Here is a 22,356-nt window from a genome sequence, read left to right on the forward strand (position 1 = left end):
GACACAGTGTCAACCCACTACACAGAGGAAAGACTTCATCCTTTTCTTGGCTTAAGAAGCAAAGTGAACTATGATATTTCAGATGTTTATATGGAATCAGGTCATGTGTCTAGCATGAACTCTGTAGCCTAGATATTCAAGATTATTTTTTTCCTTTGTATTTATCCATATTTATGAGATAGATAGTTTGGATCTGGTTCTGACTGTCAAAGGAAAGAGAGAACATTTTGATAAAATTCTGCTTTAAGTATAGTTCTTACTCTTTTTAATGTGTTTTAGCACACTATTAACTTACTCAGTTGGCTAATTAACATTTCCCATGGAAAGTAATTAAGGTCTATTGATTACCCTCTATTCTGCAGGCATAGGAGGGAGCAAAATGGAAGAGAAATCCTAATACAATATACTCACTGTTCTCCAAAGCCATTCACTGGGTATTGGAGGGTTCTCAATTTCTGCAGTTATAATGATGGTAAGAAAGACATCTGACCCATACCAGATACTCTGCTTCAAAAAAACTCACATTATAGCTTCTGCTACTTAATTCTATCCCTTACTATGAAGATACTATTTCATCCCAAGACCATTATAAGGACATCAGTGTATCACTGTGTTTGAACAAATGCATTCTTCTGAAGTGTTCATTAGCCTGAATTAATGGTAGTTATTTTATTAGCTTGAACATTGCATTCTACAACAAGGCAGTCTGCTAGTGCTGCTGTATTGCTTTCAGTTTGGGAACTAGAGTGGTCTCTTTCTGGCTTGGGCAGAGTGGGATGTACTGTGTAAAAAGCAAAATGCTCTTGTGGTTGTCACAGCATTAAAATTCCAAGCAGAAGCCAGGACAGGTGTATCTGGAGAAGAGCATACCTACATTGGAACTTCCTACAAAACCTGAGGCGTCAAGGTGTTAGGAAGCATGTATTGCAGAAGCTGTATGATAGTATATGAAGGAGCCTAGGACTCTGGGATATCACATGGCTAATTTCTAAAGATTATTTGAGAGGGAAAAAGAGGGAGGATTTTTTTTTTTTTTTAAATTAAAAAGAACCTACTCCAATAATTTACTTCTAATTATCAAAATGTTATGATCCAAATAGGAACAAATGGCAAATTAAAGCTGGAAGAGGCTGCCATATCTTCTCTCTGTTCAATAAGAAATAGAAAGCCAATTTACAGTACATTTGTAAAACTTTTAAAGTAAGTAATAATGTTTTGTCACTAAGATTCTTTTCTATTGTATCTTGCACCACTTAAAATACAGACATAAATCTTTTATAATGTCTATCCAAGTGACTAAGTATCCTCCAGCTTCTAGAGGGGGAAAAACACCTTAAACAGTAAATACATATAATATTGCTCTATAGAGACTAGTCCAGCCTCAAGGAGTAAGGTGCATCTGTGGTTCTAAAGTCCTCCTCCACAGGGTAACAGGAGAAGAAAATACTCTGTTTAGCACTAGAAATACTAATGCATATAGTGCTACTTTCCCAAATCTCAGGAACAGCTCCAAATTGCATTTTGAACTCTCAAATTAATGAGCAATTGTTTTATGTGCTTGAATAAGAGCAATCTTTATCATATTTGATATTTGACTTCACAATACTAGATGTTTACAGCTAACCTGAAACAAAATTCATTAACGTGTCCTTCACAGAGTGCATCCTTCAATAAGTCTGATCCTCAAAGTTTTACTCAAAAGAGTAATTCCCTTTAAAGAGAGCTAAGCAATATTCCTAGGATTACAGCTACAGATCAGGCTCTTTTCCTGCACATATAAATACTGGCTGCTGTCTATATTTTCTTATACAGCAAAAGTAATGCCTCATTAGACTCTGACGTCAGTGAAGACAAGATATTTCCTTATCTAAGCACACTGAATTTTTAGAGGCCTGGGAATTGTTTTCTAACCTGAGTGATGGAACTGTAGGTTTCAGAAAATACGTGTGATTCTCAATGAATTATTCAACGATAGGAAAGAGCAGATAAGTTTTGCTACAGATAAGTTTAAGAAAAGTTCTAATTTTTTTTTTCTTATCAATGGCTTCCAGGTTGCATTAATTAATTGCTATTAAAAGCTTCCATAATCTTTTAATGTCTTCTACAGAGCCAGTATTTCTTCTCATATTGAAAGGACTTAGACTTTTGTCTTTATTCAGCTGTGGGGGAGGACATGTTTTTATGTGCTTTTAGAGACTTTTCTGGGGGATGTGAGGTTACTTAGGGTGAATCTATCATATGGTGTGAATAGCCTTATATTTTCCAGATATCTACTTTTGATTAAGCAGTATCTTTATAAAAAGTAATGACTATTTCTCTTTGCTTTTATGGCAAGCATAGGTCCAGTATGTTTAAGCTTTAACTTTCTTTAAAGGAATCCATTTCTCTGTCATCCAGAGGAAACCTGCAAAGTAGGACAAAATGGCATGATAAAACTAATGAAAATAAATGGTGTGTAACAGATTTCTGTGCTAAAAGTCTTCATGCCATACACTTCAGCAGTTTATATGGTCCATGGGATCATGTGAAGTTAGAAGGTGCAACTGAGGGGGGAAAGGGAAAGGGAAGGGGAAAGGGCAACTCCAAACATAAAACCAAAAAGATTGAAGTATCCTGTTCTTTTTATACTAGAGCATGGTGAATCTTTGCAAAAGTGTGTGTCTAAAAGATGAAGGGACAAAGCTTGAAGGTTCCTTCAGTATCCTTCAGCTCTGCTTCAGCCCACAGAAAAAAATAAGTCTTTTATCTGTGAAGTCATTTTGGGTTTGGGTTTGTTAAGGAAAAAAAAAAAAATGTATAATGGGAGAAACACAGAAGGAAGGCTGGATGTTGGATGTAAAAAACCTAGGAGAATCCATAGTTTGTGTTCACATAGAAGATTACCAAATAATAATTACTGAATGCCTGAAAGAAAAATGTACAGGTAATAACTTGTCTCATCCACACTAATAAGGTGTTTCTATGTTTCTCTGTTATTTGACTTCATGACCGATGACAAATTTTAACAAGCACAGCCCAGGGTATTTTGCCAATTTAAAGCTGTGTATAAGATTTTACCTTTGCTTGTCTCCTTCCATGTGTTTTTACCAGCAGCAACAAAATCCTTCCAAATGAGTGAATCTAATGAAGAACTCTCAGCCCAAATCTAGTGTAGACAATATCATGGTGAACAGCCTGGAAGTATCGAAGCGTATTTACCAGAAGTACTTTCCTGCCTTTCATAACAACTACGAGGATCTAAGCAAAAGCCTCACATCCTATTCTCAGAGAAACGGTCCAGACCTGTCACAGAAACTATTTTAGTGCCAGCAGTGACATCTCTTTCATAGCTTTGAACAAAATTTTTGATTTTTATTATTCTTTAGTCTTGGAAGAGGGTCAACCAAAAAAAAAATAAGGCAAAGAAACTCATGTTTTAAGCCACTTTTCTATGATGTAAACCATTTAATAATTTCCTTGTTCTAATAACTATTTTTAAAAGTAATAGAAAAATTTGTAATTTCATACTCTACACCACATTATCAATAGTATTTAGTTAATAAAGAATTGTTGCATTCTCTTCTGCCATATGTTCAACAAATAATATACAAAATAATTTTTTTTATAAATTTCTGAAACTGTATTTAGCATGCTGTCTGCCTACTGTTTGACAAGACATAACAAAGAATCTTAGAAATCATTAACCGAAGATACATTAATCATACATATAGGACAGATGGACAGAGAGAAAGATATTGATACTAATGCATGAACCTGCCAGCATTTTCTTCTGAAAAAAAAAAGAACTTCTCTCAAAGAGCACAACTGATTTTTTAGCAATAAGCTTCCTTCTTATTTGAAAGTATGGTCCTGACTAGTAGCATCTACATGCTAACAATAGCAAGAGTCATGAATTTCATCTTAAATTCAACCTAACATGTTAAGTTTATTTCAAAGAAGGCACCAACTAAGGATTAATGTTAGTTAATTTCTCATTAAATAGAAATATAGGTCCTTTTAATGCTAGATGATAATTTCAGTTCAGTATTTGACAATACTTACAATCTCCTCTTCCTGCATTGCCCCAGTTCTCCTAATGTTTTTGCAATATCTATTAAAAGCTACTTCTGTGTTTCATTTAATGTAGCTTCCAAGAGTCTCCTATGTATCTATCCCACTGCAAAGATCTTTGCCTGGTCACTAATCACAGAATCACAGAATCTTCTAAGTTGGAAAAGACCTTGAAGATCATCTAGTCCAACCGTTAACCTAACATTGACAGTTCTCAACTACACCATATCCCTAAGTGCTACTCTTAAACACCTCCAGGGATGGAGACTCCACCACCTTCCTGGGCAGCCCGTTCCAACACCTAACAACTCATTCTGGAAAGAAATGCTTCCTAATATCCAGTCTAAAACTTTCCTGGCACAACTTGAGGCCATTGCCTCTTGTCCTATCGCTTTTTACTTGGTTAAAGAGGCTCATCCCCAGCTCTCTGCACCCTCCTTTCAGGGAGTTGTAGAGGGCGATGAGGTCTCCCCTCAGCCTCCTCTTCTCCAGACTAAACAACCCCCAGTTCCCTCAGCCGCTACTCATACTACACGTGCTCCAGACCCTTCACCAGCTTCGTTGACCTTCTCTGGACACGCTCGAGGAATTCAATGTCCTTTTTGTAATGAGGGGCCCAAAACTGAACACAGTCATCGAGGTGCGGCCTCACCAGTGCCGAGTACAGGGGTAAGATCCCTTCCCTGTCCCTGCTGGCCACGTTACTGCTGATACAAGACAGGATGGCATTGGCCTTCTGGGCCACCTGGGCACACTGCTGGCTCATGTTCAGCCGGCTGTCAATCAACACCCCCAGGTCCCTCTCTGACTGGCAGCTCTCCAGCCACTCCTCCCCAAGCCTGTAGCGCTGCTGGGGCTTGATGTGCCCGAAGTGCAGCACCTGGCATTTGGCCTTATTGAAACTCCTCCAGTTGGCCTTAGCCCATCGCTCCAGCCTGTCCAGGTCTCTCTGCAGAGCCTCCCTACCCTCGAGCACATCAACACTCCCACCCAACTTGGTGTCATCTGCAAACTTACTGAGGGTGCCCTCGATCCCCTCATCTAGGTCATCAATAAAGATGTTAAACAGGAGCAGCCCCAAAACCGAGCCCTGGGGGACACCACTCGTGACCGGCCACCAACTGGATTTAACTCTGTTCACCACAACGCTTTGGGCCCATCCAGCCAGTTTTTACCCAGCAAAGCGTGTGCCCATCCAAGCCTCGAGCAGCCAGTTTCACCAGGAGAATGCTGTGGGAAACGGTGTCAAAGGCCTTACTGAAGTCAAGGTAAACTACATCCACAGCCTTTCCCTCATCCAATAAGCGGGTCTCCCTGTCGTAGAAGGAGATCAGGTTGTCAAGCAGGACCTGCCTTTCATAAACCCATGTTGATTGGGCCTGATTATCTGGTTGTCCCGCATGTGTTGTGTGATGGTACTCAGGATGAGCTGCTTCATCAGCTTCCCGGGCACTGACGTCAAGCTGACAGACCTGTAATTTCCCGCATCATCCTTCTGACCCTTCTTGTATATGGGTGTCACATTGGCCAGTTTCCAATCTGTCAGGACCTCCCCGGTCAGCCAGGACTGCTGGTAAATGATGGAAAGCCACTCAGTACCACTCCCATTTACAAAAAAGAACAGAGGATGCATTTATTTTGTCCAGAGCAGGGTGATTTGAGTACATGCTACAGCACACTTGTCTTTCTGACCTTTATTAAGCAGCATGGCTTCGAGCGTTGCTTCTCCTTCCACCCATGGGGTAGCCTGGGCAATGCTTGACTGCACCTTAGTACGCATCCAGGCAGTGTTGACCATCCCATGATGCGTCTGAAGAGCCACAAAACATCATATAGAAACTCAGCACTTGTAACAGTCTCCAGCTTATTTCCTAAACACTGAACCAACTCATCTGTTGGAATTAAAGTTCTCTTCTTGTAAATCACCTATATTAGAGACAAATACTCATGCTAAGCAGCTAGACAGAAAAACTATATACAGACTACTTTGAAGTGCAGCATTTCCAGACCTCCTGAGAGATCAGAGGATGATGCACATTTAGTTATGCAAGAAATGCAGCATTTGGCATACTTTTTCCCATGTATCCAGTCATGACAGCTTGTCAGGTACAAGAAAGGATCAGTCTCTTAATTTGCATCATGGAAGAGACCATCAGTGCTGTGTAGGCAGCAGGAAGAGGTAGAGGAATTAGGCATGGACAGTTTGCTTTTAACACAGCTTAAACACTTCCACATTTGGGGCCTAGTACAAGCAAAGCAAGTGACTGAGCTGTGAATTAACTCTAGAAAGCTATTACAGTATATTTCAAGCCCAAAAAGAAAAGGACTTTTATTAAGATAAAAGGAATTTTATTAAGATAAAATATTTACCTGGCTGCATAAAATGTTACTTAAAATATGTGCATTTGAAGACCGTCAGTTATGTTATGTTTTTGAAAGTGCTCTAAGGTCCTTGAAGGAATGTTTGTTATCAAGTTAATAATGGAGGAAATTGTATGATGCTATGCTGGAAGCATAATAGGGAAAGACTGAGCCAGGAATCTAAGTTCCCAAGACTTCATCTTCTGTAAAATGTCTGTGAATAAGGAATTCTGCCTTAACAAACAAACAAACAAACCCTAAACAATACCAAAATCAAAACAAAACACACAACAAACAACTAGTTTGGTAACCTAAGAAAACATGACATGAACTTATTAGCACTATCTAAACGATTTTCATTTAAGAGACATTTGTGTTGAATGATGGAACTGAGAGGAAAGCTATCCAAAATTTTCCTCCCTGATGGTTTTAATTCAGAGCTATACTTGAACACCTGCAAGAGAATGTAAAAGGGTCCTGTAGACTGAAATCCCTTTATTATCCCTCCTGCAATGGCTTCCAACACAGGAATCTGTGTGTCTCAGCATTTCAGTTACTTCAGGTATTATGGTAGAGTGTTGCACTTCAGTATAATTCCCAATACATAATATTAGATACATGGAAAAAGTTTTGTAGGATAGATGAAGATCTCAGATCATTTTCAAGCACCTCACAGCTACTAATTTTCTTCTTATTCAGGATGACTTTTCACACACCTAAGAGCTAAAAGATAGCAATGATATTTTTTAAACAATTACATCCTCTTAGCAGTTTTTTATGAGAACTATATAGCATAAACAAGTTACAATGTTTATGATGTTTCATGCTTCTGGGAGGAATATCCTGCATTTCTCACTTATGTTTTCAGTCATGAGTAGAATAGCCACAGCAAATGAGGAACAATTAGGTCTTAATTCGCTTCAGGAGATGCCATTGTGAATTCTCTCTTTCTGTGCAAGAAACTGAGAAAATCTGAGAAAATGTAGATTGCCCATAGATAATCAACTCAAGGCACACAAAATTTAAAAAAAAAAAAAAAGTAGAAAAAATAATTTTAAATAAGCACTAGAGAGTATTTTAAGAATGGCTGCTGCACTTTTAAGAAATGAAAAAAATCCCAAATTGTAAATACACAAGGAGAAAATTGCTGTTATCTAAAATTGTGCCTTTTTTTTTTTTTTTTTTAAATAAACTATCAGAAACTTAAAGCCATTTCTACTTCAGTGGTAGTAAAGTATGCTTGAGGTGGACCAGAAAAATTTTTTCATCGGTAATTAGGTTTGATTGAGTTGGAGGTTTTCTTGATGAAGAATTGTTGGATTTTTGTAGATTGTTGTGGAAGGATCTTTTACTTCTAATTATTGTTGAAGACAAACAGAGTGTTTAAAAAGACAAATAATTCTTGTGTAGAGATTGGGAGTTGATGATATATTGGAAAGTAGCGGAACAGAGTTCTTCAAGTTAGAGTTGAGAAAGAATATATTTGCAGTTGAAAGCTTTATCTGTTGATCAATATATCACATGGTGCCCCTCCCTCTTCTGAAGAATTCAGTTTTTATTGAAAGATTTTTCTTAATCTTGTTTTTCTGTAAACTCAGCTCCTGTCTATGATGGTTTCATGGAAAAAGGGAAGATATTGACCACACAAAATGAAGGAGACTAAATGTGAACCAGTGGGCATTGTTTTGCTAGTGCTAATTAGCTTTTAAAACAAATAAGACATAGGATTTCGTAATGCTACCTGGTTTTATAGCAGATGTTGAAGAATGTCTTTCTCTTTTATTAATATACTGTATGTATGTCATAAGCATCCTCAACATTGTCTAGTGGAAACAAACTATGGTTTCCTACATGAAGTTTTCTTGTATTTGTTTTTAATTTGATTGAGTGCTCTGCACAGATTTTTTAACACCATGTGTTACAATCATTTGTGTCTGGATTAAGAGATAACACGATACAGCCATGTTAAGGAAGGCTATCGATCAACTACGGATCAATCAATCAATCAGTCAATCAAACTATCTTTCAAAGAACAGCAGAGATAAAAGGCTGGCAAATCATAGGTGTAAATACACACTGTTTAAGCAGGGTGTTCTCTACCTTGGTGCAAGACTGATCTCCTTGAGTTACTAAATTAGTGTATATTACTTAGGTAAAATCAAGTTTTTGTTCTCCATTATTCCAGCTAACTTCCATGGTGTTGAATGTAAAATAATTGCCTGTGTTTAAATTCCAAGAAGGAATTTCGACATTTTGTTACACAAATACCCATCTCTCATTTTGAAGTTTGGTTTGCTTTATTATTTGTAATAACACATATCTCTTTCTTGCAATCAACTGTAAAAGTATTCTCAAATTTAAGTACTGGGAAAAAGGATTAAAGATGTTGTAAATATCCCTTCAGTTTAAAAAAACCCAAAACACAACACTTTAATTTTTTAACCAATGTATACTGAAGAGACTGTCAAATATATCAAAGATGGAAGAAAACTGTGTTTTCAGACAGCAAACAAACACAATAATTGCTACTGTGTATGATATTGTATGCTTTGAAAGACATTTCTTCAAAATCTTAGTCAAGAATGTCCATGACTCCAACTCACTAAATGGTGGTGTTAAGTGAATTCTTGTCTTGGTTTGTTTACTTGGACTGCTGCCATTAAATATTACAAATCATTACAAATGGATTATAAATCACACTGCTCTTTGTACAGACATTTTTGGTGTAATAATGATCAATGTAAGTGAAATTCCTGAGGAAAGATGGCCTTGTGTTCTTATTAATGAAGTTTCAGATTTTGTGACTTAATCTGATTACTACACTGAAAAGAAGTTACAGGAACTGTTCCTTGGTTCATAAGAAAGTAGTTCATATTCTAGCTTCCTTTTTCCCTTTTAGAAAAGCAACCCTGAATCAAACAAAAACATATAAAGAGAAGATATCATCTTAAAATAATTATCTCAATGGAGAACTTGTTTAAGTGGATAGAAAGGAGAGGTGAAAAAACAAAAAAACAAGCTGCAAACTGAATACAAAAAGGATTTAAAGTTCATCCAGAATACTAACTATGGACGCTAGTAAATGCTGGTCAACTTTACTGTTGCAGTAGTATCTATTATTTTTGTTAGAGATGATATCACCAACTTTACGTGTAATAGTTTTAGTCTTTAAAATTGCTGACAATGTATATTTCTTTCAAGTGATCAAAGTGTTAATATTATCATTTGTTCATTTGTTGTTGTAGATAAAGACAGAGACAAATGTTTATTTTGCCTTTTCTACAACCAATAAATGCATTTTTAAAATGTATTACATTTACATTTACAAAGCATCTGTATTAAAAAGCAATAAAAAAGAGAGTTCTTCCGTAAGCAACACAACTAATTAAGCCTAGTTTTCTACATGTGTTGCAGGGTCTTTTTGTTTGTTTGTTTTGTCAAAATGTACTGCAATATCTTCATGACACTGCAACCATGACAATCGCTGTCCTCCACTATAAGTCACACTGCAGTACCATCAGGTCATGCCCTTCTAATAATTCATTAATACTTCTTCTCCACACCACAGTATTTCAGTCTCCTTCAAATCAGTTTATCTCCTCCCTTTCATTTTCTCAGTCTTTGATGATATTTCTAGCTACTTTCTGTGGTCCACCAATTTAAAGGAACCTCTGATCCTTCTTCTGCTTCCCATGCTAGTATCTCCACCTTTTTTTAATGGAGACAGACCTCCTCACCCTTGTACTCTGATTATTCTGCACCTTCTCATCAATGTGAGCAATTGCTGTCTAAATTATGTGCATGACTTTCTGCCCATTGACAGACAAATGTGTCTTTATCTGCAACTGATCTTCCCAAAGTTTTGGCACATGCATCCATCTTTCAAACAGATAGAGTCTAGAAGTTATTTTAAATGGTTGAAAAGAAAAAACCTGGAGTTATTGTGGGAACATGGTCTTTCACAAGTCTCATATTGAACAGGAAAATGGGTTAAGAAATATGGATCAAAGGAATATCAAACACTGGTCTTGCTCAAAAAAAAAAAAAAAGAAAAACAAACACCACCCCCACCCCCCAAAAAAAACCCCACCAAGGAAAACAAACCCTAAAGGAGAGAGGAATTTTGGGAATTTTGGAGGAACTAACCTAGATTAAAAAAGTTTTGGATGACAGGGAAGACTTCTGGGTAGGTCTTGGAGCCATTGAACTCCAGGTTTTCTAAAACTTAACAAAGAAATTCTGTGTTTGCAATCCAAACTGAACATGCTAAATCATGCAGATTTTTTTTTTTTCCAAGGATTGAAAGGAATTTCTTATTCAGATCATCATTGCTTCTAAATAATGTGAACTAGGTAGATGCAGAAAATTTCTCTTGTACAACTCACAGTGTGGCAGTTCAGCTTTGGGAGGCTAGAGTGGGTCAAATACAGATGTAATTTTTATTATCTCTGATGAGTACTTGGTTCATTGCACCTCGGTGTAAAGGGTGTATTTTTCAACCTTATAATAAAAGAGCAGCATCGGCAGATCCAAATGTACGGGATAAAAAAAACCCCACCCATCTCTAAAGGATTGGTAGGTTGGGCCACTCCTTTGATCTTTAGGGAATTTAGTTGCTAGATGCAGGAATGATATGTGAATCAACAAATAACATTTGGCATTGAAGTACAACTCTTCTCCGTCCATCTAATAGAATGTGACTTTTCTTCAGGCTTGAAGGTCACATTTTTTTTTGTATTTCAAATACAATATTTTTGTATTAATCTGAGGACTGAAAAAGTCAATTTAAACCTTGCCTAGGCTGAAGAAGTTGTTTTGGCCCAGAAGATAATCTGGGTGTAAATGGGTCATTCTTACCTGTATGTATATATATGGTTGAAAAACTGGGGTTTAACCACCAACTTGTCAAAGGTTAATGATAAAAATGTTTTTGCAAAGTGTATCTTTGGCTACTCTTACCAGCTTCTGCCTTTTTTTTCTCTCCTCCCCCCATCATTGTCACAATCCAATGTAGGGGAGGTTTCAATATGATCCCAAGAGCGAGATTAAGACACAAACGAGGTCAAATGCCACATACCCAAAACAGTTTTTATTATTAGAAGTGAAGAGTCGTAGTAATAGGACAGAATGGAAGGAAAAGACAGAAATCAAGCAAGCATCTGGAATAGAGTCACAAGAATAGTCACCACCATGGATCCATCAGCATCCCGTTGGTCGTCAGTCTTCAGTTCTTAGGTGGTGCGTGCACACGCAGCAAAGTTCTCTGCCGCCTTTTAAGCTCGTTTTATCAGCTGATTTGCGTACTAGATGAGGAAGGGCAGATATTCCACAAACTCATTTCCATGAGAGACGAGGAAAAAGGTGGAGCATGGGTTCTGCATATGCACTGAGGGGGAAACGGGGTGCACCACCCCTCGTCCAATTGAGTTGGTGGTCATACTCACCCTGCCCACCTTTGGTTTTTCCTCTGTTCCCACAGGTTTTTGCAAGCTTCATGCTTCTTGAGCAATGATCCGGCTTCTGGGGCAGAAATGCTCACATGTTACCAGTTCAATGGTGAAGGCACGAAGTCATTAGCAATGCAAGCATGGTGTCTGGCTTGCACAATAAAGCCACCAAGTATCGAGCTTACACAATGGAGCCAGTGATTAGCGGTAAACATTTGGTTTCACTCAGTCCATGTCTCCCCCTTCGAGGCTTATCTAAGGAGTTTGACAATGCAACTGCAAGGAAGTGGGGGGTGCATCCTTCCATACACTCCCGCTTCCTTGGGTGACATTCCTTAGACTAATCCAAAGGCCAGAGCTGGTCCTTGAGGTTTGTTCGAGGCATTACTTACACCACCCCGTGACTCAAAGCACACACACAAGCAAGCTTTGGGACAATCATTTGACATTTCGGTCTCTCACAATCATGAAAAGACGGATTTTGAGATTTAATATTCTTCTCCTCTACGGCTGTAGTGCTCCAATATTGGGTATTTGATTGTCAAAGCTACAAAACCTTACAGTTGAATAGATGTTAGACACCATTACATCTCTGGTGAATGAGTATACAAGATTTGTAAGAGCCACCTTAATTTGCAAGTTACTAAAATATTTCACTGCTTATATTAAAAAATAACAAATAATGTTTCCATATTATATCCTTCCATATTTTATAATTGAATTTTATAGCAGTAATTAATCTTTCCTATTAAGCTGACTGGAACCAAAGGACTTGAAAGAAAACTACCTTTCTGAAAATTCTAATTCTTGAGTACCACACTGAAAGTAAATACATACAGAAACATCCTTTATCACACTATTTGTTTTCATTCTTGTGTAAGAAAATCTCTTCAACAAGAGTCTTTTCCAGATTGAGAAAAATAGAGGATGGAAGTTGCCCTTGAAAGTGTTCTTACTTAAGAGACAAAACTCTCAATTATAGACATTAAACAAAGTTTTTGATGTGGCAAAACTACCTCTCCAGTAGCACTCCAGGATATCTAAAAGGAGTAAGAGGAGGGACATATATAAAAACGTTGGAAGAAAGAAAACTTTTATTTGGAATATTTATATATTTTAATGTTATTAAGATTCATCCATAGTATTAGAAACATGTAGTCATAATGCATTATAAATTCTGTTGAATAATATGGTCAATGTGCCCATAGAGTGATGACATAAACATTGTTTGTTCTGTGTGCCTATACTTAAATATATTTTTGCTTTCTGAGTTTCTTTTTATTTTCATTAGAGGAATTATTATTACTGATACTATTATTACTATTACTGTTATTACTATTATTATTGAAACTGACTGCTAGTGGGGTAAAACAGTACTGCAGTAACCTCCTGCTCCAGGAAGAGACGTCCTGATTTTGAACTCAAAAGAGAAGATGTTGCTGGTGATCTGGGACCTGCAGGATCCTTAAAAGATTCCTGTGAGGATACAGATGTCAGTCTGAGGGCCGAAGGAGCTTTTAACTCAGACAACACAAGTCATCTTCAAATTATTTCTTTCCCGAGACCCATATTCAATACAATACCACTAATAGAAAAATAATTGCATGGATAGATCTCCTTTCATCATAAAGCATTTTATTTGTTTACTTATTCTTTTGCCCATTCCCTTTGTTTCTCTCCTGCGCTTTGTGTTTTCAGCTGTGATCTTAAACTGGGAATCCTCCAGGGAAGGGGTTGTTGCTGCTGCACCTTGGCAGAGCCTCTAATGCAGTGCAGCCTCAAACCCCAGCCTCTACAACAGCTGTCTGGAAAATATGTTTTGACTGTCAGCAGAGATAAAATCAAATTAGTCAAAATGAAGATTTCTCAAAATTATCATGAGAACAAGAATGCTCATTGGAAAAGTGCAGTCCCTGAGGGGAAGGAAATAGTCAAGATATTTTATTGATATACCAGAGATAAAGCAGCTGTACTGCTTGAATCAGAGTATGGGTAGGAATCTCAGCATCTAGTGTCAGGCAAGTTTTCTATCTGCTGTACCACTAACAATCAGAAAAGAAAAGAGGATCTTGTGTCTTCTTTAGATGAGTATGCCCTTTTCCATCTTGCACAGAAATGAAAAATATTACCTTTCAGAAATTTAACTGGAGCTAGCATATATCCTTTCCTCAACCATATTTTTTTGTGATGAATATCAATTTCTAACACACATCTCTGGGTCTTGACTCAAGAAAAAAACCCAAATGAACCAACCAAATAAAATTTTTAAAAAATAGGAAAGAATAAACCCCATAAAACCAAGAACATTTAAAAATAATTTTATATCACAAGGAAAAGTCATAAATTGAGACAGGATGGCTTTGTCAGTTCAGTGCAGTGGCATAAAAGTATTCCTAAAATCTCTCACATTGTCAAATTCCAACCTGAATGATTTACAAAATGTCAAGATAGGCTGTGAGTTCATCAGAAGAAGAAAGAAAAAGTTTTGGTTAGTTGTCTTCTTGTTTCACACAAAACCAGTAACTGAAATCTATTAAGTATACGCAATGTTGATTTGAAATGCATTCCACCATGAGAGATCAGGTGTCAAAAGTCTCCTGGCTCTAATAATATTCTCTTATTTTGAAATCACAAGATCTTTGGCTCATTTTGCAGCTAAGTCTCTGAAATGCAGATGGCACAACTCCATTAAATACTTTATTGTGATTTAATGGTTCCTCCCCTGGGTTCTGAAATTCAGTGTGAATGAGCTGTTAAAACTAACTGCAATATAAGTGCTGAAAGTAAGAGAAAATAATTTTTTAAATTATGTTCCAAATCTCTTTTTCTCTCTCAGAATAAAAAAATTAACCAAAAAAAAAAAAAGGAATAAATTCTTCTTATTTATTGGAACATTCTGCAACAGCACACTTGGGGAAAAGCAGTCTCACACACTGTAAGAGCTGCTTATAGTTTAAATGGTTAAAGAACATCTTTGCTAGGAAGGAAATATCTTTTGTAGTTATCTGAAACAAACTCTTTCACCAAGTTCATTCGTGGTGTTGTCCTTGGAATGCTAATATAAATAACAGTAGGATGCAGACCTACTGCTACACAGATGTGTAACACATTTAACTTTGCAAAACTGCAACTTTAGCATTTATGTAAAACTGAAGAAAAAAAAAAACAAAACAAAAACCAAAAGAACACCTTGGTCATTACAGATTTAAGGTAGGAGCTTCAGATTTGCCTCTAAAAAGCTGTATCTGGAATGCTGTCAGCTTTCTTCTACTGCAGCCCTTGCGTATTTTGTAGAAATTCAGCTTCAGCCTCATTTGATCAAGTGGTAGCAACACCAGGGAACACAGATTTCAAAGACTGCAACATATATTGCATGAGAATGAATCCTTCAAGCTTCTGCAAACCTGTCTCACTGGGCTGCACTTCATAGACATTCCTGCAATGATTCAGAGTTCTAATAGGTCCTAATATTGAGGGATGACAGGCAAGGCGAACTTTGCTAGAGATTTCAAAGAACTGTTGCCCCCTTTCCTCTAAACAGCTGTTTAGAATGGCATACACGTTTGATAGTGACTTAATGCTCCTGTTAATGATCATGATTTAGCTTTGACATCAAAAGGAGCACAAACGAGCAGGGCAGAACAATCTTCACTCACGCAAGGCAGCCAGCGTGAAAATGGAGAAAATAGGAATCATGCGCCAGTGGAGAGAGAGACAAACTTGAGAAGGAGAAAGGTGTGTGTTGACTTGTCTTTGTAAGGACCTGAAGTCTGTTCAATCGGGTAGTCTCTCTTCTGCTGACTGATTTCCTCCAAGTACATATGTTTGCAGCTGGAAGGGGGATGCAGGCCATGGAGAGCACAGAAACATAAAACCCGAGATGCCAGTCAGACTCCTCGCTACTGCATGCAAAAGCATTTTATAAACTGATGTAGGCAGCAAAGCATGGGGTTAACCAGTGTCATGGACAACCTGGGTGCTCATTGTCCTCTCAAGAACTGCAGGCGCCCCGTAGTCCTCCAGCCAAGGGACTTGCGCTCACCTGAGAACAGCAATCTGACAGCACCACCGCCTGTTGGTGCACGATCTGGAGCAGAAAAAAATTTTCACCCCCATCAGACGACCCACTATGTACAGCTTGCTGCGAGTGACACTTTACTGGCGTGCATCTTTGCCTTGTTACCTTAACATCAGCAATGCAGAGGAGTGACACTAATGTTTAACTCAGACCTTCCTATGTAGAAAGTAGAGGAACCACGTGGTGTTGGTGACGAGCTGTCTGTAGAGGCAGTGAACAGACACATGTGCGTCAGCACTCAGCTTCCACATGTCTTACTGCTGCCGGAAGAACCGCCGTTCACCATTCCTGTGGATCTAAATTGCTAACTTTCTTCCTTTCACAAGTGAGCAGGGAATAATTTCAGCTGAAATTAATTAGCATCTAGTTCCACAGCTTCAGTGGCGCGCAGAAGGATATGTAGAACAAAATGTAGGAACACCTCATTTCAGGGATTGCTCTCACACCTTAGCCTGTGCACCCTTCTCCTCTTTTATATTCTCATGTGCATTACACATTCTTACTATGGGTGGCAAAGGATTCATTTTAAAACATACTCAGACATTTAGCCAATGCATGGGATTCTTAAATATCTTTTCTCTGTAGACAGTAAAGGCTCATTTCCAAGATAAAAGAAAGGGACTCAAAACCAATTATGGCACTGATTTTGTTGCCCCCTCTCTATAAATAGTCAAAAAGAAAAAAATATGTGCTACAGAAGACTGGAAGAAAAAGTACTTTTCTTTTTGTTTAATGGATTTTGAGTGCTTCCTTGCGTTGCACAACCGCTTTTCTCCCTTTCCTGTGATGCAGCATTACATGACACTTCCTTTGAACCAGAAAGGTTTGAGGGAAGCAGGATCTTCCATGCTTTACGCAACAAACACCCATGTTGACTTAACCAGAAACCCTGCATGTTCAAGAACTGGGGGATCAAATTCTGCTTGGGAAGAGATAAAAGAATGAATTGTTCCCTTTTTCAGAGGCAGCGTCAACCAAAAGAATAATTCTGGCAGTGTTGTGGTGGTGGTGATAGACAGATGTAGTATCTGTTCTTTTCTCTGAGGCAAATATACGCTGATGACTTGCAGAATTAGAGTAGCCGGTTACGGTGAATGGTGTGTGACAAATCCCTGACGAACAAAGTACATATTATTAGAAAACATTATGGAAAGTTCTACAGTGTGTGTGCAGCAGTGGCTTTTTATAGCCCTAATTATAACTGAGGTGGCAATATAATCTCTGTCTGTACACCCTGGGCTCTGAGCTTGTCCTGATCTCTCACTGTAAGAAGGCTCAAATCTGGCCAGTGCTTTGACGGGAGCCAGTGATAAAGCTAATCTCCTAAACAAAGCTGGTATCCAAGATACCCTAAAGGTGTTACAGGGTAATTGACAGGTTCCATTTATGTTCACTAGATGACTTCTAAAACGGGCAAGAGGTTGGCGAATAGTAAGGATAAGCTCTTACACTTTTACTACTGCAGCACAGATGGGAGTGAGTCGGTTCATCTTTTGCGTAACAAGTATTAGACCTTATGTCACTACTACTAAACATTAAGAATTATTCCATTTCTTATGCTAAAAATGTGTTCATTTTATGCATTAAGATTTGATGCTGTTGTTCCTTTACTGATGGCTTTTTATCTAAGGGCAGTGTGGCAAATGACATGGCTGCCTACATTTCTAATGGATATATTTTTCTGTTTAATGTACTGCAGGACATCAAAGGGTTAATTTGAGCATTTGCGGTAGGACAGGAAATAATGCAGACAAAAGAGGAGGAAAAATAAGATACTAGGAAAGGAAGATGAAGGAAAAAATGGGGACATTACTAGCTGTGGAATAGCTCTTGCCCAGCATCAAAGAAGCTGACAACGTTGTGTTTTCCCTTTGAAGGGCAGCAGTTGATCTGTCTCTCTGCTTCCATTCCAGAAGATCAATAGGGATCCTTAGCCTAAGCATGGGGCGTTGCAGATTTAGACAGTTTCCACAATCCCTGTCTGGTAATCCTGTTAGGCAGAAATTCATGGTAAACAATGCTGATCATTTAGATGGAAGAAGTTAAAAAAATTGGATGCAGAAGACTTCTTGACCCTGAGTGGTTAGTAAACAAATAAAATAAATATCTGGATATTAGAGTGAAGCTAATTAAAATTCAGCAGAAATTATCCTGAAGTGTGGAAACAATACGGAAGATGAAAAGTGGTCTTCGCGTCCCATGTTCATGCAAAGGATGGCAGAAAAAAGGAAGATAGGATGAGTAAGGATTAATATCTGGCAGCTTTTGAGCCCATTTCAATACTAAATTCCAGAAGATGAAGTGCATCATGAATTCACATGACAGAAGGAAGAATTTTGCATTACAGATAAATATCCAAATACAAATATAAAAATGTAATATTTAAATATTGTAGCTAAATATTAAAATTCATATAAAAGGTGAGAATGTCAGCTTGAGCTGCAATGGCTTGTGCCATTCCATTCCCATCTCGTCCATATTTCAGCCAAGTGCCTTCACCGTTGGGAAGTCATTAAGGATTTGCAGATATGTAAGCAAATAAGGGAAAGAGAACCTTCAGGATGTGTGGGGTCCCGGGATTTCCCATATGATAACGATGTTTACATACCTATAGTACTTAAAAATGATAGCAGAGTCAAAAGGCAGTTTTTCCCACTGTCAAGTGTGTACAACAAATGACAAAAATCCACTCTTCTGAACTTCAGAGAACAATGAAGGACATCAGGTCAGCCTCTTCACCAAGAAGGTCAGGTCAGCAATCGGTCAGTGTAGGTTGTGACATGCTGCAACCACAACAACCCTGATGACAATGCTGACGATGTAGCACTGAAGAATTGCGGGCCCATAGCACAATAGCCCAGGGAGTCTTGAGTAAAACCAGGCTAGCACAGTAAATAGCTTTGGCTTGTACATATCAGAAAATCCGTAGTAAGAAGACCTAGATACAAACAATTACTACACTGGCGTTGGAAGGAAGGAACAGTCTGTACCTCGGAGCCATTCTCACAGCTCCGAGCTGGAGCAGGGTACTGCATTGCTCTGTGCTAAGGGAAACGACTGGGCTAGAAGGAAGGTGCTGGCTGAAGGGGAGCTCCTGCAGCATCCCCGAGCCCAGGTCCTTCCCAAAACACAGCGGAGCAAGCCGGGGAGAAGCAGCCCGTGAAGTGGAGTCCGGCAGAGAGGAACAGGAAGAAAGCTGCTGTAACAGTCTGACTACTTTGAGGTGGGGAGATAGATTTTGTTGAATAAACTTATTCATAATCTGAAAACAAAAAGGCATTGCACTTTAGGTAAGAACCAAACATAAAAGCTTTTTGTTGTTTCATCCCGTTCGGCTGAATAAACAATGCCTGGCTTTGAAGAAGCTATTTCTGTGTCATTTTAATCAGCTGCTAGTCACAGGCTCTCAGTGGAAAAAGGCTTCCCAGTACCAAATGTAGTTAGGCCCTTTGGATTTATCTTAATTGGGGAAATAAAGGGGCTACATTATGGGATTATTCCCTCAAGAAAAATAAAAAAAAAAGGCAAGCCTGCCACTTGGGGGTGCAGGCATGCTGGGCTGCCACAGCAGCTAAAGTGCAGTTTGCCTTGTAATTATGACGGCTGGATTCTTGGTTGTAAAACAGAGATAAGCAGTGAAATTAGCACCGTTGTGGAAAAACGATGCATTAATATCAGAAGCTTTGTTAAGGCTTCCTAAATTTCCACTATCTCTGTATTGATAGTAAAGCAACCCTTGAGGAGAAACAGGAGTATTTTCTTTCCAGGCAGTAGTTCTTCAGGGAGATCTCTGGCATGGGGACTGATGTGTAAAATCCAAGTTGCTGTAGAAGTTAGTGAGGCAATCGCAGAGTATGCCTGTGCAGCAAAACGAAGGCATGACTGTAGCCCATGCAGGTGCTGCCAGGTGAATTACGCTAGCACACATAATAGTGAAGGCAGTGAAAGTTTTGGTGAATGCTACCAGCTACTGCATGTCCAGAGAGAGATGCTGGACTAAAGCCTGTGCCAACATATCTTCTCCACTACCGTGGATGTCATTAGTGTAGGGGATTTTTTTCTTTATCTGTCCTAACCTGCTGGATAATTTTGCAGTGCCCCACTACTGCTGGCTGAGTGCCGCCAGAGAGGCTCGCACCTCCCTGATGGTGAAGTGCATGCTTGGTGTGTGCACCTGCGCTCTGCACTCAAACATAAAATGCTCTGGGATTCTGGGTGTAAAATGCTCTTTATCAAAGTGTGTTATTTCTGGTAATTTCATAGCTTAACCAATGCAAAAAGCCTGAGCCTTTAAATTCTTTCCTGACAATGCAGTGTATTGAAACTGAAATACTTTCAATGTCAGAGAAAAAATGCGATTAATTGCAAGCTCGGATGTTAAACTAGAGCTTTAGGGAAGGGCTGTCACCCCTCCACTTACAGGCATTTAATGCTAGACAAAGGGCTTGTAAAATGAAATGCTGGAAACTATTGTGAGATGCTAGCCAAAGTAGCCAACAGATTATACGATTTAACGGGTCGTTTCCACTCTTTAATTTCATGATGTCTCTCCTTGTTGACATGCGACCAGCCCGGACATTCAGGTTGTATCTATAGAAATGCTTCTCAATAGCCTAATGCTGTTAAGTGCATTCTCTTTACTCAGCAACTGCATTAACTTTTAATATAATAGTAATCTGGGCTCTTTTACTATGAGGGCATGTAGAGGGGATGCAAATTACAGATATAAAATATCCGAAGAGCCTTTTGACTCGCACTGGGCAATCAGTACTTGCTTCACTCTTGTAGCTGTGTATACACAGGTAAGGAAAAGAGTAACACCAAACCTGTGAGCAGTGGTCTGATACGGGACCTTCTTGTCCTCCACCTCGGACTACTGAAATTTCACCACGTCTTGCCTTCTTGCTTTGATTCCGCACCGGGCAGGATGACATCCTACCTGGGGAGGGAGGTGGGAGAGCGGACACTGACTTTTCGTGTAAGTTCCCAACGTGGGTGTTGAGAAAGGGTTTGAAGGCGGCAGCTGAAGCCGCGCGCAGCAAAGCGCAGGGCTTAGACGGTACCTACAAGAGGAAAGTTTGTGGAGGGTACCTGGGAACGGGCCGCGCCCCTTCCCTGAGAGAAGGGGGCGGCCACCCACAGGCCCAGCGACGGAACCACGACTAAACCACGCCACGGGGGCGCAGCCCTGCGCCCCTGACCGAGCCGGCGGCACCAGGGGTGGGGGGGGGGGGGGCAGGGGGACGCGGGGCTACGGGGATGGCGCTCGGGGAGAAGCGCTGCGCTTCGCCCCATACGCATCTCCCGCCGCAGCGGAGCGGGGGGGGTGTGTGTGTGTGAGGGGGGGCGGAGCAGGTGCCAGGGTGTGTCGAGCGGCACCACCCGCCGCCGACGCCTCTCCCCCCCTTTCTAAGGAGCCAGTCGGGGCGCGCAGGAGGAGGAGGAGGCGGAGGAAGAGGAGGAGGAGGAGGAGGAGGGGGAGGCCCGCGGGACGCGGCGGGCGGGCCATGCTGGAGGCGCGGCGGCACCTGGCGGGCGCGCGGAGCCGGCGGGCGGCGGGGCAGCCTCCGCGGCGCGGGTAGGGCGGGGGCGGCGGCGGGAGGGACCGGACTCGCCTCGCCTCGCCTCGCCGGGCGGAGGCACCATCGCCGCCGCCGTCCTCCTTCCTTCCTCCGGCAGAGGCGGCGCGGCCGCGGGAGGAGAGAGAGGACCATGATGAGCCGCCCGGTGCTGGCGTGGCTGGTGCTCTGCGGGAGCCTGGCGGCGCCGCGCCTCGCCCGAGGTGAGGGGACGGGGTGCGGTGGGGGGGACGCGGGGGTCGGGGCCGCGCCGGAGCTCTGGCAAAGTCGGAGCCGAAGTGCGCGGGGGAGCGGGGAGGCGCGACCGGCGGGCGGCTCTCAGCCGGGTGCCTCCGTCTGGGCTTTGCCTTTCTTCTGTTTGAAAAAGAAAAAATACTTATCTCTACCTTTTAAGGAGAGGGCGGCGAAAGATCCGTCCTCGGGCATGTTACGTTTGGAAACTGCGCTCAATTAGGAGGAAAGAAATGCCGTGAGAGCGTAAATGTGATCCAGATGAGCGGCTGGGAAGATTTAATAATATCCGCAGAGCTGTCCACATCTCTTTTCCCTTCCTCCCCCACCCCTCCCCAGTCACCGCTCTTCATTTTAATTTGAAGGCTGTAGGCTGCGAGCCGCAGATCCAGCAAACCGCGGAACAGTTTGCAAACACGTTCGGGGGCTTTGGCATCTCGGCGGCAGCGAACAGCTCTTGTCAGGCGACCCTCTTCCAGCCTCCCTCTAACTAGGGCATCTCCATCTAAAACACCAACGGCGCCTTCTCTGCGTCTCATGCCTCCCCTCCCGCAAAAAAAAAAAAAAAAAAAAAAAGAAAACCAACAAACCCCAACCCTACTCCGGGAAA

At 40.4% G+C, this 22,356-nt stretch overlaps 1 protein-coding gene across 2 annotated transcripts in view; it reads left to right on the plus strand.

Moving 5' to 3' along the window:
* Window positions 1-21,462: 21,462 nt before the first annotated feature.
* The window catches only part of EDIL3 (EGF like repeats and discoidin domains 3), a 255,683-nt gene continuing 254,789 nt past the window's right edge, over window positions 21,463-22,356 (plus strand). For both annotated transcript variants that reach the window (XM_074855638.1, XM_074855639.1), the window contains exon 1: window positions 21,463-21,718. In XM_074855638.1, coding sequence (XP_074711739.1) covers window positions 21,649-21,718 — 70 coding nt within the window. In that variant the 5' untranslated portion in view covers window positions 21,463-21,648. The remainder of the gene's footprint in view (window positions 21,719-22,356) is intronic.

Source organism: Strix uralensis, chromosome Z (assembly GCF_047716275.1).
Source record: "Strix uralensis isolate ZFMK-TIS-50842 chromosome Z, bStrUra1, whole genome shotgun sequence".
NCBI classification, from domain to species: Eukaryota; Metazoa; Chordata; class Aves; order Strigiformes; family Strigidae; genus Strix; species Strix uralensis.